Below are 16,908 nucleotides of genomic sequence, written 5' to 3' on the forward strand. Positions count from 1 at the left end.
AAAAAAAAAAAAGTATTTAAAAAGATAAAAATTTACTTGGAAGGACTGACATATTTTATAGAAATAGTTTCCTTTCATTTTGAAGTAATATTAAAGTATTTGGAAGAAAAAAGCGACAAATTATGTAAAATCATGCACCTTCTACTTGTTTGCACAATTTTCCCTCTGTTACTTTTCCCTCCGTTACCATGACCTTTCTTAATAAAAAATCTCATTACTCAAAAAGTAAGAGGTTTTTCAACCTAATCTTGTACCATATGGTAGAAAACTATATGAAGCAAATATTCAAACCAGTTTGTTAAGGATATGTAAGTGAGAACCAAGAGTTATCACTGTTTGTATTTATTGCCCAAAAAGTGCTGCATATTTCATTTCCTCCGTTACCAACATGAGTTTTTAAATTTTTTGTCAACAACTTGAAAGAATATCACAGGTTTAACTTGACCCTGTTGGAGTGTAACTCTTTCCTACATTCTGATACTTTACTTATTTCAATAGTCCCTCTAGTTTCTGAATAAGAGACATTTCAATGTAAAAAATCTGCCCCTGTTTCCCTCCTTTACCGCTTGACTGGACCCATATGTGTGCATAGTGTAACTTTCCTGGTAGAGGGTCTGTTCCTTGCTTGTTTCTATGGAGATGTCATTGCCTTGTCTGGAATGTTCCACAGTATGACATTAAACAGCTCTATCTTAAATATATTCAATTACAGGTGGTTTTATAGCTCAAAAATACGTAGAAAAACTGGCATTCTGACTGTGGGTGGGGTCGCCTCTCCACAGATCTGACCTGTAACTTGGTCTATGATGATAGAAAGGTTTAATTCCATACTGTGAGACATTCAAGACAAAGGCAACAACATCTTCATGGAGAAAGTATTTTGATGGACTCTCCACCAAAAAAGTTACTTCATGCACTTTAAGGAAATTTTACAGCGGTTGCTTTTTAATTTTTACTTTCTTTTTTGGAGGATGTGTGCCTGTACTTTCTATTCCACTACATTTTAGATCTGGACTGAAAAGTAAAAAGTCCTTATTTATGGTTTTAGACCTTCTGAAATGGCTGACTTTTATTTTAGCACATTTAATTTGAGTGAACATCCCAACTTTGAGCAAACCAAATACACAAAAACAGAAAAACTTAAGAAATTAAACTTAAAATCAGCTAAAATCTTTACCAAAATCACTGCATTTTATCCTTTAATTGATCAAAAAATCTACAAAAGTACATGTTTAAACAGGTCCTTAGACTAGAATAGATTTACTTAAGTACGTTTTTTCCTGTGATACTTTTACTTGAGTAACTTTTTGTCCCTGTATCTGTACTTTTACTTTACTACAAAACCGAGTACTTCCTCCACCACTGGGCTTATTTTCTCTTCTCTTCTTCTTTGTGTCGTGCAGGTTTGATGGGTCTCCCCTCGGACTCGGGCCCCCAGTCCAGGACGTCGTGCTCGTACCAGCCCTCCCCCCTCCAGATCCCCCCTGTGCCCCCCTCCCATCACCATCAGCAGCACCTCCAGCCCCACCCGCAGCACCCCGCAGCACCCGCAGCACCCGCAGCCACTGTCCCACCAGAGCCACAGCACACAGCCCTGCTCCAGCACAGGTAAGAGGCCCGACAAACTTACTCTTACACTTACACGAACTTTACTGGTCCACAAGGGGAATTATGGGGACACAGTAGCTCACGCACCATCACAAAAACTATGAATAATTAAAAAAAATAAACAAAAAACCCCAAAGATTTTCATTTAATTTGGTTTATTACATTTACATAACACTCAAATTTTACAGCTGCAAGGTTCAAATTAATTTATGTAATCGTAATTTTGAATTTTAAACTCAAAATAATAAAAAAAAAAGCACATTAGAGAGAGAGAGATACTTTATTGATCCCAAGAGAAATTCAAGTTTTGCTGCAACAACAGTTACTCTGCGATGGAAAAATAGAAACTCACAAACCAGACGCTCACATCCTGCCATAACCCACCTATAAATCATAGCAAATATTAAATAAAGTGTGTTATTAAATCATATACATCTAACATTTATTCATTTCGGGTGTTTCTGTTCCTCAAAAATACAGGGTGCCTGAAAAAAATTTGACATCATTTCACAAGCCCATAATTTTGGCAGTTCTTGTTGAAATAACCTCAAATTTTCACAGAATGTACAGAAACAGAGCAAGGTTTTATATTTAATGTTTTATTTTTGTTCTGTTTTCAGGTTGAACTGTTCACTCCCAAAGAGAAGTCATTTTGCGTCTTGGAATAGTCACCCAAACTCAAAAACCCAAACCTTAAACAAACAAATTTGGACTTGGTACCAAAAATGTAAAGAGGAAGACTTGTGCAGGGGCTAAAGGATTACATATGTGTGCGAGGAGATTCCAAAATGCAAAATTACTTCTCTTTGGGAGTGAACGCCATGGCTCAACCTGAAAACAGAACAGAAATAAAACATTAAGCGTAAAATTTTGATCTGTTTCTATACATTCTGTGAAAATTTGAGGTAGAGCCCTGCAGAACCCGTGGGACCTGACGCAAAACAGTGCAGCGTTGGACACATTTTGAAAGCTCATTGCAGGAGCGGGCGAGTGGGATGATAAACCGCAGTCCCATGAACTAAATATGAGTGTAAAGTAAAATATACAAATGATTAATGTGAGCCTATCATACATAATTTGTGCTGGATATTGTATTTGGCATTAATAAAAACATTTTAAGTAGCCTAAATTTGCGGATGTGGTCTAATCTCACGGACATTTTAGACTATTCCTTTCCACTTCTCTTTTAAGAAAGCGAACGTCCCCATCTTGCGGGATTTGCGGGCTGGAGCAGGAATGAAAATGACAATTCTTTGCAGGTGCGGGCAGGAGCGGGACTGAAAATTCTGTCCCACACAGATCTCTAATATGAGGTTATTTCAACAAAATTACAGAGTCTCCCAAAAAATTTGCCATCATTTCGCAGGGTAATAATTTTGACCATTCTTGTTGAAATAACCTCAAATTTTCACATAATGTTTGATAGAAACAGATGTAAAGCAGACATTCAATACCACAATTAATAAAATGCGAAACATGAACTGAAATTGGTACTATTAAAAATATAAGTGAGTGAGTAAGTGTGGACATACCAGCTTGTAAAAGCCTGATCCCGTCAGATGTCAGAAGCTGAGCAGGGCCGGGCCTGGTGAGGACTTGGATGGGACACACTGGGAGTTCCAGGTGCCACAGTGAGGCGCCAGTGGGAATAACTGTCATTGTGTCCTTAGGCAAGACACTTCACCCACATTGCCTAGTATGAAAGTGGTGTGTGTCTGATGGTCGGAGGGAGCGATGGCGCTGATTGGCATGGCAGCCGCGCTTCTGTCAGTCTGCCCCAGGGCAGCTGTGGCTACAATAGTAGTTTACCACCACCAGGTATAGAGTGAATGAATAATGCTGAATAATGCTCTGTAAAGCGTCTTTGTGACAAAGCGTCTGTGAAACGCGCTCTATAAATAAAGACTGACTTACTTAAAAATATACTCCCCTCCATTTTTATTGCTACTTTTTATACCATTTTTATATTTTTTACTCTTTGTTGTTGTAATATAATGTCATTTGCCTTGTGAATCAATCATGTTTGTGTGTGTTTTTATGTTTATATTTCTCTTGTTAAAGGTGCACTGCGTAACATTCCAGTGTAGGGTCCGTCACCTGCTTGTCTCCATGGAAATGTCACTGCTTTGTCTAAAATGTTCCACAGTACAGATTAAACTCATGTGTCACAAGCAGGTTACAGCACCAGTGTGGTAATCTGACATTACAGGTCAGATCTGTGGAGAGTCGCTTCTATTTCTACAAGAAGTGCCGAAATTATTGGCCTTCAGAAATGATGTCAAATTTTTTGGGACATCGTGTATATGAACTTCTCCTGTGAATAGGAGCAGCTGTTTAATGTGGCGCAGGGCTGTAACCTGCTCATCTCCCTCATGATTGATACGTTGGATACTGTGGAACATTCTAGACCAGACATGTCAAACTCAAGCCCGGGGGCCAAATTTGGACCACAATATAATTATATTTGGACCGTGAGAACATGTCAAATATGTATTAGAGCTGCCCGCTGGCTACACATAGACTATAGAGACATTATTTATTTAAAATGTTGTTATTACCTCCGCCAAGGAGGTTATGTTTTTGCCGGTGTTTGTCTGTTTGTTTGTTTGTCTGTTTGTTTGTTTGTTTGTTTGTTTGTTTGTCTGTTTGTTTGTCTGTTTGTTTGTTTGTTTGTTTGTCTGTTAGCAACATAACTCAAAAAGTTATGGACCGATTTTGATGAAATTTTCAGGATTTGTTGGAAATGTGAAAAGGAAGAACTGATTTCATTTTGGGGGTGATCCGGAAGAAATCCTGGATTCTGGATCACTTTGAAATTTTAGTTAACATTGTGGTAAATGGGGCCAAAAATTTTGTTTCTCAATATCTCGGTTAATTATTGACCAATTCCAAAGGCTGATCCGGATCTGATCCAGACTGATTTTATCCAAAAAATGGGGGTAGTCCTTGGCGGAGGTCTGCGCTCTCTGAGTGCTTTTCTAGTTATTTTATATTTTGCTTTTTCTGGATTCAATATTTAAGCAAAACTATTATTAAACATTTATTTTAATAAGAAAAGATTTAACATACATCTCTCAAAAGAAGAGAAAACGTGCAGATGTTGTTGAAAGATTACAATAAATATTTAGTGTGGCCCCAGTTTTAAATTTTTGTCCTCTGTGAATTTGAGTTTGACACCTCTGTTCTAGACAAAACAATAACGTTTCCATGGAGACAAGCAGGTGACGGACCCTCCACAAGAATGTTACGTAGTGCACCTTTAACAAGAGACTTCATAGTCATATCAACATTCACAAACTTTACAAGGGAAATTACATTATATTACAATAAGAAAGAGTAAAAAAATATATAAATGGTAAAAAAAGTAGCAGTAAAAATGGCAGGAGACTCGTGTCAATCATACAACAATCTTGAGGGGAGGATATTTTTAACAGTACAAATTTCAGTCCACGTTTCGCGTTTTATTTATTGTGGTATTGACTGTCTGCATCACATTTCCTTCATAGCATTGAAAAGATAAGCTCTCCTCTGTCTTCTATCCTCTCCTCTCTTTTCCTCTCTGGGCATCCCGTCTTATGAGCCAGTACTAGTCTAATACACCCCGGATCCTACCAGATTTTCCCACCTCATATTCCCAAGGCAGAAGAAAGCGCGTTTTATTTCGTTTAGCATTCCTCACAACCAATACACGGATATACGAAATCCCTCAGTGGCTTTAGGTTCCATTGTTTGTTTGTGCATGAGGGAAAGGTGAAGGCAAGCGTGCGTTTCTCTCTGATTTGAGCCTGGCTTTTTTTTTTTTTTTTTTTTTTTTTACAGCAAAGTCAAGTTACTCCCCCTAGTGGCGGGTTGGTAAAATGAGCAGTTTTAGGCAGTTTTGGAGTGAGATGTTTTAGGACAGGGGTGAAGAACGGCCTGACAGGATGCTTGTATACTTTATTAGTCACGCAAATCCTCTTTCCTGTTTTTATGGGACATTTTTAATACGTGAAAATAAATGAGTCATCTGTGCAAATTATGACGAGCGTGGAATAAGTGAAATAAGATATACTCCGTCTTTCTTACACACGCCGCAGAAAGAATTAAGATAGTTACGTGTCATGTTGTGTAATTTATTTTTAAAGGTCGTATATTATGTAAAATGTGCTTTATTTTAGTGACATGCAGGGTTGGGAAGGTGACTTTTAAAATGTATTCCCCTACAGATTACAGATTACATACCCCAAAATGTAGTTTGTAACGTAATCCATTAAATTATTTAAGGTGATTTGCTGTAGAGAAGCAAAGACTAGGAAATCGTAACATAAGAAGTTTTGTCTGATAAAAGAAAACGAAAAGGCCGAGTCTTTAACCAAATTAAAAATGTTATTGATAGAAGAGGAGGAGACATGGTCCACGCAGCATGGTTTAGTCCTGTTAAATCCTGGTTTAGGCCTGTTTTAAACCTGGTTTAGTCTTGTTAAATCCTGTTTTAGACATGGTTTAGAACTGGTTTAGACCTGGTTTTAGTCCTGGTTTAGTTCTGGTTTAGTCCTGGTTTAGTCCTGGTTTAGTCTTGTTAAATCCTGTTTTAGACATGGTTTAGAACTGGTTTAGTCCTGGTTTAGTTTAGTCCTGGTTTAGTTCTGGTTTAGTCCTGGTTTAGTCCTGGTTTAGTCCTGGTTTAGTTCTGTTTATCCTGGTTTAGTCCTGGTTTAGTCCTGGTTTAGTTCTGGTTTAGTCTTGTTAAATCCTGTTTTAGACATGGTTTAGAACTTGTTTAGTCCTGCTTTAGTCCTTGTTTAGACCTGATTTAGACCTAGTTTTGCTTTAGTCCTGCTTTAGTCCTGGTTTAGTCCTGGTTTAGTCCTAGTTTAGACCTGGGTTTAGACCTGGTCTTAGACCTGGTTTAGTGTCCGGCAATGAGTGGAATTACCGAGGGGGAAAAAAAAAAAAAAAAAAAAGGGATATAGCCCCAAATGTGAAAACAGGAAAATACCACAGTGTAATCCACTTATTTCAACAAAGTAACTGTAATCCAATTACCACTCACTGAAACAGTAACTGTAACTAGATACAGTTACTCATAATTTGTACTCTGATTACGTAACTCCTGGTACATGTAATCTGTTACTCCCCAACACTGGTGACATGTTAGACTGTTGTCTCAAAAACAGACCTGGAGTTTTGTTTTGTTTTATTCACCCATGTTTGAGTAACTTGTAACTTAGCTCTGTCTTAGCTATTAGTTTGTATATAGTTATGTAGTGTACATCAAACACTTATTAATGCTTGTTAAGATTTCAGTGTTTGTACAAAAACATATATTGTAATCTCCACTACTGTTATTGGAAGAAAACAGTTCATGGCTTAATACTTGTAAAATAAAGCCTTAGGCAAAAATGCATTGAAAGTATTTTATAAATACAAAAACAAATATGTAATTAGGCACTTATTATGCACTTTACTATTAGTTAGTTATAAATATGGTCCCTGAACTAAAGTATTACATTCTTTATTATTAGTCTGTCTACATCTCCAAAGCTCAAAATGCTCCAATCCACCTTGTGATGTCATGTAGTGGTAGTTGTCAAGTTAACATCTACCTTTTAACTTTTGTTTACTGGAGACTGGCAATTCCAGGGCTGAATTGATCCAAATGATTCTAAAAACAGTGAAGCACTTCCTGTATTACCACATGACATCACAAGGTGGTACAGAGTGTTTTTTTTTTTGTTTGAGAGAAGAACTCAGCCTAAATATGCAAGATTTGAGTGTTAAACCTGTGTGAACGAGCTGCATGTAGGTCTGCAGTGTACAGTTCTGACACATGACACATCTGTGCTCAAAGAAATGAAAACAAAGCACAGAAACAGACAGAATACTGCGTCTGATCTGCTGCTGCGTCTCCTCCTGCACCCGGACAAAAACACGCTACAAAAACACAGACAGGACCACCCATCTCTTAGAAATGTTGAAATGTTAAGACATGTTTTGTATAATTTCTAATCCTTTTGTAATTATTTTATTGTATATTTTGTTCCAATGTTGCTGGTTCAATTGAATGTTGAAAAGAAAAAGAAACAGGTTATATTTAATGTGCAAATAGACGACTTATGGATCCTTTTATTGCTGCTTCAATTACTGTTTTTCATTGTTTAAAACTTGAGTAAAACTAATTGTTCAGAGAGACACGAAATAAAATATCCTTATTAATGTTCAATAATGCTCAAATCCACCTTTATTTTGTCATTTACGAATGTCTATTGACTTGGGTCGCAAAGTTTTTTTGACTTTTAAAATATGGGCCCCCAGAAAAAAAGTTTGAGAAACGCTGCCTTAAATAACTGCACCTGTAGCACTTCTCTGATCTGTTTCCTGTTTTTCTGACCCAGGCCTGTCCTCAGACTGGTATCCAAACCTGGACTGGCTCAAAGAGAGCTGCCGCATCGCCACCAGCTACAACTGGGCCGACGTCGACCTTTCACCCTTTCAAGGTAACACAAACAAACACGTAAGAAATATTAGCTCCATTCACATTACACATGCTTAAAATTAAAACTAAATCTGCTGACTTTGCACAACTGCTCCTGAGTTTCTTGCACATGGATTTTGGATCCATATTTGCTGCTATAACATGTCTGGGTCCATTACATTACATAATCAACAATTACAAGTAATGTTACATACAAGAACAGTGTAATGTGAGAAACAGTACAGCAAAGTGATTTTAAAGTGTGTCTGTCCCTCTTGTGTATGTCAGAGATTCACTAATGACAGTGTGTTTATGGCTACGTTCAGACTGCAGCCTGAAGTGACCCAAATCTGATTTTTTGGCCCCTCTGTGACCTGTTTCTGATCTTTTAATGACAGTCTGAGCGACACAGATCTGATTTTTTCAAATGCGACCCAGGCCACAAACCGATACATATCTGATCTTTTGACATGCGACTTCAGTCTGAACGGCCAAAGCTCATTCATCCGACCTACACGTTATAAACAAGCCACAAAAGTCACTATTCTGCGCTGAAGTAGGCGAAAATTGGTAATGAACTCCGTGTCACTTAAAGGTTGTATAGAAGATTTTCCAAGGAAAGAGAAATGCAGCGACTGTTTGTCCTTTTTTAAATGTTGCGCTTCGCTCCTCTTCCCCCTTCTCTTCTTCTTTCGGCGACGTCAAAAACAGACTTTCTTTTGTGGCGAAATGGTCGTGAATTCTTGTCCGCCATTACAACAAAACTTTGTGTGAGAGGAAGCTACAGTTCGAAAAAGACGCTAAGAACCGCTGTGTCGGTTGAGTAAACGGCATCAGTGCGTGAGAGGCGAACGTAAACTGCATAATCCCACCGCGCCGGCAAGTCAGTGACGCTAGAAATGTAGGGAGTTTGATTGACAATCCAACAGCCAATAGATAAAGAGGTAGCCTTGTTATCTATTGGCTGATGTTTATCTGCCCCCACCACGTCCACAATTGATGGATTTTCATTCTTTTTCTTTTTGTTATTTTGTTTTTTGTTATCATAATTACAAAGCTGCTGCATCTCTATAATTTTATTTTGAACATTCATCGACAATATGAAACAAACAAAAAAATCCTCCATGCAACCTTTAAGCGAAGCACATCACCACTCACCACTCTCGGCTACGTCTCCACATCCACATGTTCCTTTCAAGGGACACTGCCCCACGGCCAAACACCTCGTCCTTCTCCTTCTCAATCTCCTCCATAAAACAAATAAGTTGTTCATGTTCTGGCTCCGGTACGAGAGGAACTTTAAAATCTCCAGGTGCTCAATATTCGCGTCCATTTTTTGACAACTTCCGTAAACACAGAGCACACTGGGACACTTTTGGGCCGTTTAAAGTTCACACTGGAGATCATATACAAGTCACATGTAATTGGAAATGTGAACGACCTCGGAAAAACATCAGATTTCACAAAAAAAAATCTGAATTAAGCATTAAGCCCTGCAGTCTGAACGTAGCCTATGTGTCACTGTATGATGAGTTAAAGGTTGTATGGAGGATTTTTTTTTTGTTTTTGTTTCAAATTGTCAGTGAAAGTTTAAACTACCATTACAGAGACGCAGCAGCCATGTAATTATGATGACCAAAAAAAAAAAAAAAAAAAAAGAATGAAAATCCATCAACAGTGGACGTAGCGAGGCCAGATAAACATCAGCCAATAGAAAACGAGGCTACCTCTTTTTCTATTGGCTGTTAGGTCGTCAATCAAACTCCCTACATTTCTAGTGTAATTGACTCATCGGCGCGCGGGGATTATGTGGTTTATGCAGCGGTTCTTAGAGGCTTTTTCAAACTGTCGCTTCCCCACATTTTGCACAAAGATTGTTGAGATGGCGGATGAGAATCCACGACCAGTTCGCCGCAAAAGAAAGTCTGTTTTTGAGGTCGCTGAAAGAAGAAGAGAAGGGGAAAAGGACCAAAGCCAACCTGAGGTGATTCTTGGAGATCTTTTCCAGCGTTTGGGCGAATGAAGCAGATGAAGGGTCTAAAGACTGACACGTCGGTCGTAAGTTACTTCCAGACAGGTCACTTCAACAGTAATTCTGAACGCGCACTGGATACAAACAAGTGTGATTTCTAGAGTAAAGAGGCGGGAGGAGGTGTTTCTACTGAGGGAGCTGTGGAGGAGGAAGGTGGTGTCACGCTTGCACGACATTTGAAAAAGGACTGTCACTGTATTTCTCTTCCCTTAAAAAATCCTCTATACAACCTTTAATATTTATCCATCACGACCATCAGCACTGATTTTACCTTTGTACCGAAAATGACCTGGAGTGAGAAAACTGTTTGGGGAGATATTTTATCACCAAAAACATTAAATATTCTTGTTTGTGTGTTGAATTAGAAATTGTGAAAGTTTCAAGTCTTTTTGTCCCATTTCAGATTTTAATCAAAAAAACATGTTGCAGGTTCTACGGGCTGTGTGAAACTCTCCAGTGAAACAACCGAAAAGTGCAGTATCTGTGTTTGAGTTTGTCAGAACATTTCAAGCTGCAGTTTATCCTTAAAACGAATAACTGAATAATTAGTAGTTGCTGCAAATTTAATATTAAGATTTCTCAAAAACAACATAAAACTTTGTCACCAATTAAAACAGATGTCTTTTGGTCGCAATTAAAGTTTTACTACTACTACTACTACTACTACTACTACTACTACTACTAATAATAATAATAAATAATAATACATTTTATTTATTAGGTTCTTTTTTGGACACTCAAAGTCGCCTTACAACAACATAAACCAGTTACCGTAAATTCTGGACTATAAGCCACTACTTTTTTCTCACACTTTGAACCCTGCAGCTAATAAAACGTTGCGGCTGATATATGGAAGGATTCTTTGTTTGGCACATTGTCCAGTCATATTTACGGTCTGTGGTTTGGCAACGCAGCGGATACGAGCGCAGCCTGAGTGCAGAAAACGTCGCTGTCTGTGAGATTACACATGGATCTAGGGTTAACATGAAGTTGCTACACTAGTTCACTATGTTGTCAGCGCTCTAAAACAGTTTATTGCCGTGTGATAAAATAAGTTATGATGCTAAATGAACATTCGTGAGGGGGATACGTCTTACCCGTGTGTGTAAATGACGAGAAGAAACATCTCAAATTTAAGTAGCCGCACATCCACTCATACCTGATTGATAGAACTAGCCCCGCCCCCGAGAGAGTCTGAAATCTGCTGAAATCCTCCAGGACACTGACATGATACAGACAGGACAGAGGCTCTTTCTGCAGGAGACATGCGCGGGGAGAGACGGGGGTGATGCGCCGAGGAAGATGCTCATTTGATTGCGTTTTGAAGAGTTATTTTGCGCTTCATACACACACCCTCCTCATGGAAAACACACGAAAAAAAGCAAACGGTGATTGATGTGGCTGTGGAAGAAGGAAAAACAGATCTGCTGCACGTGAGCTCGGCATCAGTGAGTCGATGGTGAGATTTTGGCGACGGCAGCGTGACGAACTGACTCAGTGCAAAAAGACGACAAAAGCTTTCAGATGCGATAAAAGCAGACGCCTTGAACTTGAAAATGTTCTTGAAGACGTGGATACCTGCAATATGTATATGTATATGTACAACTTTAAAAATATTGTTAACATTTAGTTGATGTTGCTTATATTCAGGTGCGCTCAATAGTCCGGAAATTACGGTAAATGCTATTAAAACATACGGTTGATTGATAGATACTGCATTTTTCCTTTGTAAGACAGTATAGTACATTGAACAGCTGTAAAACGACTATTAAATACATAGATAAATAGATAGCTAGATAGATGGATAGAAAGAAAGAAAGAGAAAAAAAGAAAGAAAGCACTTAATTGTCTCAGAGGGAAATGTGTTTTCGCAGACATCATGACACTTGCTGACTTTTCACACCAAAATACTCTTATGACTAAAAGAACATAGTGGCTCAGTTTTCTTTTCCTGAAATCATTTTTATGGCTTCTAATGTGGTTTCTTTGACAGCGGAGGGATGAACTGAATAGCAGCCGTGTGCTCTTAAATTAGAAAAAGGAAAACAAATCAGGAATGGCAGGCCAGTTTTTGGTTCAATTCCTGGACCCTGTGGAGTTGCTTTTTGAATTGTCATGTTTTCGCCGTTGTGAATTATTCTTATTTTCTTAGACTAAAACTTGCTCTACATATAAAACTGACTGAAATTTATGCTGCAAAGAATTATGGGTCGGATATGAGCAGATATCAATAATGAAAAAGTCACATTCACATTGAGTCTATTTCTATTTCTAAAGTCTAGTTTGAAATTTTAATCAGGCCCCGTACAGCAGATCTTAAAGCTGCACTATGTAACTTTTTGGATCGGGGTCCCTCACCTGTTTGTTTTTGTGGAGATGTCATTGCTCTGCCTCAGATGTTCCACAGTGAACATTTCTACTTTACATTTATTCAATTACGGGTGGTTTTATAGCTCAAAATACCAAGAAATAAAGGCATTATGACAGATCTGACCTGTAACTTGGTCTGGTTTGGTCTCCATAGAGATAGAAAGGTTTAATGCCACACTGTGAAACATGCCAGACAAAGTAATAACATGGAGAAAAGCGTTTGACGGACCCTCCTCCAGAAAAGTTACACAATGTGCCTTTAAGCAGTTAGACAATGGTGTGACTGGGGTCCGTTTCATTACTTCCAGGAATATACACACAAGATCGAAAAAGAACTACTTTCAATAAAACAGCTGTAAGACAAATAGACAGATTGATAAAGCTAGATAAATAAATAGATCGATAGATAGAAATGTAGAGACAGAAAGAAATATAGACAAGGAGACAAGGAAATGTAGAGATATGTGTGCGTCCTCTGTGTGCTTCCTCTATACATCCTCTGTGCTCCCTCTGTACGTCCTCTGTTGTCCCTGTAACCGTCTTTTGTGTTCTCTGTGTGCTTCCTCTGTGTGCTTCCTGTGTGTGCTTCCTCTGTGTGCTTCCTCTGTGTGCTTCCTCTGTGTGCGTCCTCTGTGTGCGTCCTCTGTGTGCGTCCTCTGTGTGCTTCCTCTGTGTGTGCTTCCTCTGTGTGCTCTCTGTTTCTCCTTCTGTGTGCGTCCTCTGTGTGTGTCCCTCTGTGTGCGTCCTCTTGTGTTCTCCCTCTGTGTGCGTCCTCTGTGTCTCCTCTGTGTGTCCTCTGTGTGTCCTCTGTGTCTCCTCTGTGTGCGCCTCCTCTGTGTGCGTCCTCTGTGTGTGTGTCCTCTGTGTGTGTCCTCTGTGGTGCTTCCTCTGTGTGCTCCTCTGTGTGCTCCTCTGTGTGTCCTCTGTGTTCTCCTCTGTGTGCTCCTCTGTGTTCTCCTCTGTGTGTGTCCTCTGTGTGTCCTCTGTGTGTCTCTGTGCTCCTCTGTGTGCTCCCTCTGTGTGTCCCTCTGTGTGCTCTCTGTTTGTGTCCTCTGTGTGTTCCTCTGTGTGTCCTCTGTTCTCCCTCTGTGTTCTCCCTCTGTCTGTTCTCCTCTCTGTGTCTCCTGTGTTCTCCCTCTGTGTTCCTCTGTGCGTCCTCTGTTCTTCCTCTGTGTTCTCTCTGTGTGCTCCTCTGTGTGTCCTCCCTCTGTGTGCTCCTCTGTGTTCTCCTCTGTGTGTGTCCTCTGTGTGCTTCCTCTGTGTTCTCCCTCTGTGTGCTCCTCTCTGTGTGCCTTTGTGTTCTCCCTCTGTGTGTGTCCTCTGTGTGCGTCCTCTGTGTGCTCCTGTGTCTCCCTCTGTGTACGTCCTATGTTCTTCCTCTCTGTTCTCCTCTGTGTGTCCTATGTTCTTCTCTCTGTTCTCCTCTGTGTGCGCTCCCTCTGTGTTCTCCCTCTGTGTTCTCCCTCTGTCTTGTGTCCTCTGTGTTCTCCTCTCTGTGTTCTCCTCTCTGTTCTCCCTCTGTGTTCTCCCTCTGTGTTCTCCCTCTGTGTGCGTTCTCTCTGTGTGCTTCCTCTGTGTTCTCCCTCTGTGTTCTTCCTCTGTGTTCTCTCCCTCTGTGTTCTCCCTCTGTGTTCTCCTCTGTGTTCTCCTCTCTGTTCTCCCTCTGTGTTCTCCCTCTGTGTGCTTCCTCTGTGTGCTTCCTCTGTGTGCTTCCTCTGTGTGCTTCCTCTGTGTGTCGTTCTCTGTGTGCTTCCTCTGTGTTCTCCCTCTGTGTTCTCCCTCTGTGTGCTCCTCTGTGTTCTCCCTCTGTGTTCTCCCTCTGTGTTCTCCCTCTGTGTGCGTCTCCTCTGTGTGCTTCCTCTGTGTTCTCCCTCTGTGTTCTTCCTCTGTGTTCTCCCTCTGTGTTCTCCCTCTGTGTTCTCCCTCTGTGTTCTCCCTCTGTGTTGTTCTTCTGTGTGCTTCCTCTGTGTGCTTCCCTCTGTGTTCTCCCTCTTGTTTCTCTCCCTCTGTGTTCTCCCTCTGTGTTCTCCTCTGTGTGTTCTCCCTCTGTGTTCTCCCTCTGTGTTCTCCCTCTGTGTTCTCCCTCTGTGTCCTCTTCCTCTGTGTTCTTCTCTCCTCTGTGTTCTCCCTCTGTGTGCTCTCCTCTGTGTTCTCCCTCTGTGTTCTCCCTCTGTGTTCTCCCTCTGTGTTCTCCCTCTGTGTTCTCCCTCTGTGTGCTTCCTCTGTGTGCTTCCTCTGTGTGCTTCCTCTGTGTTCTCCCTCTCTGTTCTCCCTCTGCCTCTGTTCTCCCTCTGCTCCTCTGTGTGCTTCCTCTGTGTTCTCCCTCTGTGTGCTCCCTCTGTGTTCTCCCTCTGTGTTCTCCCTCTGTGTTCTCCCTCTGTGTGCTTCCTCTGTGTTCTCCCTCTGTGTTCTTCCCTCTGTGTGCTTCCTCTGTGTCTTCCTCTGTGTTCTCCCTCTGTGTTCCTCCTCTGTGTGCTTCCTCTGTGTGCTTCCTCTGTGTGCTTCCTCTGTGTGCTTCCTCTGTGTGCTTCCTCTGTGTTCTCCCTCTGTGGCCCTTGAGGCTCCGTGTTACAGACCCTGGATGTAGTAATGGTTGTGGCCTAATAAAAGTCATTATGCAGCATCACACACATCAGCCTGTGTGTGTGTCTGTGTGTGTGTCTCTGTGTGTGTGTGTCTCTGTGTGTGTGTGTGTGTGTGTGTCTGTGTGTGTGTGTGTCTGTGTGTGTGTCTGTGTGTGTGTCTCTGTGTGTGTGTGTGTCTGTGTGTGTGTCTGTGTGTGTGTGTGTCTGTGTGTGTGTGTGTGTATGTGTGTGTTTTCTCTCTCTCCCAAACGTATGATGTGTATAATCCAATTAGGCCTGGCTCACTAACAGCCTGTTATCACGGCCCCTGCACAAAGACACACGACAGGGGCCGCTTTCAAATGCTGCGCTCGCTCCTTCTTCATTTCCTTCTCTCCTTGTCTCCTTCTTTTCTTGTTTCCTTGTTTCCTTCTCTTCTCTCTCCTCATCTTTTTGTCTCATCGTCTTCTCTCTCTTCTCTTTTCGTCTCCTTGTTTTCTCTTCAGCTGGTCACCTTGTCTCCTCGTCTCCTCGCTTCCTCTTCTACTGGTCTACTTGTCTCCTTGTTTCCTCACGGCCCCTGCACAAAAACACACGACCAATGCTACACTCACTCCTTCCTCATTTCCTTTTCTCCTTGTCTCCTTGTCTCCTTTTCTTGTTTCCTTGTCTTCTCTCTCCTCACCTTTTTGTCTCGTCATCTCTGCTCTCCTCGTCTCCTCGTCTCCTCTTCTACTGGTCTACTTGTCTCCTTGTTTCCTCACGGCCCCTGCACAAAAACACACGACAAATACTACACTCGCTCCTTCCTCATATCCTTTTCTCCTTGTCTCCTTGTCTCCTTCTTTTCTTGTTTCCTTGTTTCCTTGTCTTCTCTTTCCTCATCTTTTTGTCTTTTGTCTCATCGTCTCCTCTCTTCTCATCTCTTTGCCTCCTTGTCTCCTCTGTCCTCTCTCTTAGTTTCCTCCTCTCTCCTCATCTCCTTGTCTCCCTGCTACGCTCATTCCTTTCCTTGTCTCCTTGTCTCCTCTCTGCTGTCTCTTCTCATATCCATGACTCCTCTTTTACAGGTCTCCTTGCCTCCTTGTGTTCTTGTTTTCTTGTGTTCTTGTTTCCTTTTCTACTTGTCTCCTCTCTCCTCTCTTCTTGCCTCTTCTACTGGTCTCCTTGTTTCCTCATCTCCTCATTTCCTCCTTTCCTTGTCTCCTTGTTTTCTTGTTTTTTGTTTCCTCTCACCCCGTCTACTCATCTCCTCTCTTCTCATTTCCATGACTCCTCTTCTACTGGTCTCCTTGACTCCTTGTCTCCTAGTCTCCTCACGGCCACACGACAGGAGCTGCTTTCAAATGCTCCGCTTGGTCCTTCTTCATTTCTTTGTCTCCTTGTTTTCTTGTTTCCTTGTTTCCTCTCTCCTCGTCTTCTCATCTCCTCTCTCCTCTCTTCTGGTTTCCTCGTTTCCTCTTCTACCAGGTCTCCTTGTTTCCTCGTCTCCTCATTTCCTCTTCTACTGGTCTCCTTGTTTCTTATTCTACTGGTCTCCTTGTTTCCTCGTCTCCTCGTTTCCTCTTCTACTGGTCTCCTTGTTTCTTATTCTACTGGTCTCCTTGTTTCCTCGTCTCCTCGTTTCCTCTTCTACTGGTCTCCTTGTTTCCTCTTCTACTGGTCTCCTTGTCTTCTTATTTCCTCGTCTCCTTGTTTCCTCTTCTAATAGTCTTCTTGTCTCCTTGTCTCCTCACAGCGACACAACAAGCTGCTTTCAAATGCTCTGCTCTGTCCTTCCTCCTTTTCCTTGTTTCACCATGTCTCCTTGTTTCCTTGTTTCCTTGTCTTCTCTCTACTCGTCTTTTTGTCTTCTTGTTTCTTATCTTACCTTATCTCCT

At 41.1% G+C, this 16,908-nt stretch overlaps 1 protein-coding gene across 1 annotated transcript in view; it reads left to right on the plus strand.

The window, feature by feature from the left end:
• LOC110158802 (forkhead box protein J3-like) overlaps window positions 1-16,908 on the plus strand; it is a 205,808-nt gene that overhangs the window by 176,142 nt on the left and 12,758 nt on the right. Inside the window, exons 9-10 of the mRNA XM_055165668.1 lie at window positions 1,404-1,608; window positions 7,966-8,084. Of these exons, the coding sequence (XP_055021643.1) occupies window positions 1,404-1,608; window positions 7,966-8,084 (324 nt within the window). The remainder of the gene's footprint in view (window positions 1-1,403; window positions 1,609-7,965; window positions 8,085-16,908) is intronic.

This window comes from Boleophthalmus pectinirostris, unplaced genomic scaffold, assembly GCF_026225935.1.
Source record: "Boleophthalmus pectinirostris isolate CB_2022bp ecotype Guang Dong unplaced genomic scaffold, ASM2622593v1 HiC_scaffold_8, whole genome shotgun sequence".
Taxonomy (NCBI): Eukaryota; Metazoa; Chordata; class Actinopteri; order Gobiiformes; family Gobiidae; genus Boleophthalmus; species Boleophthalmus pectinirostris.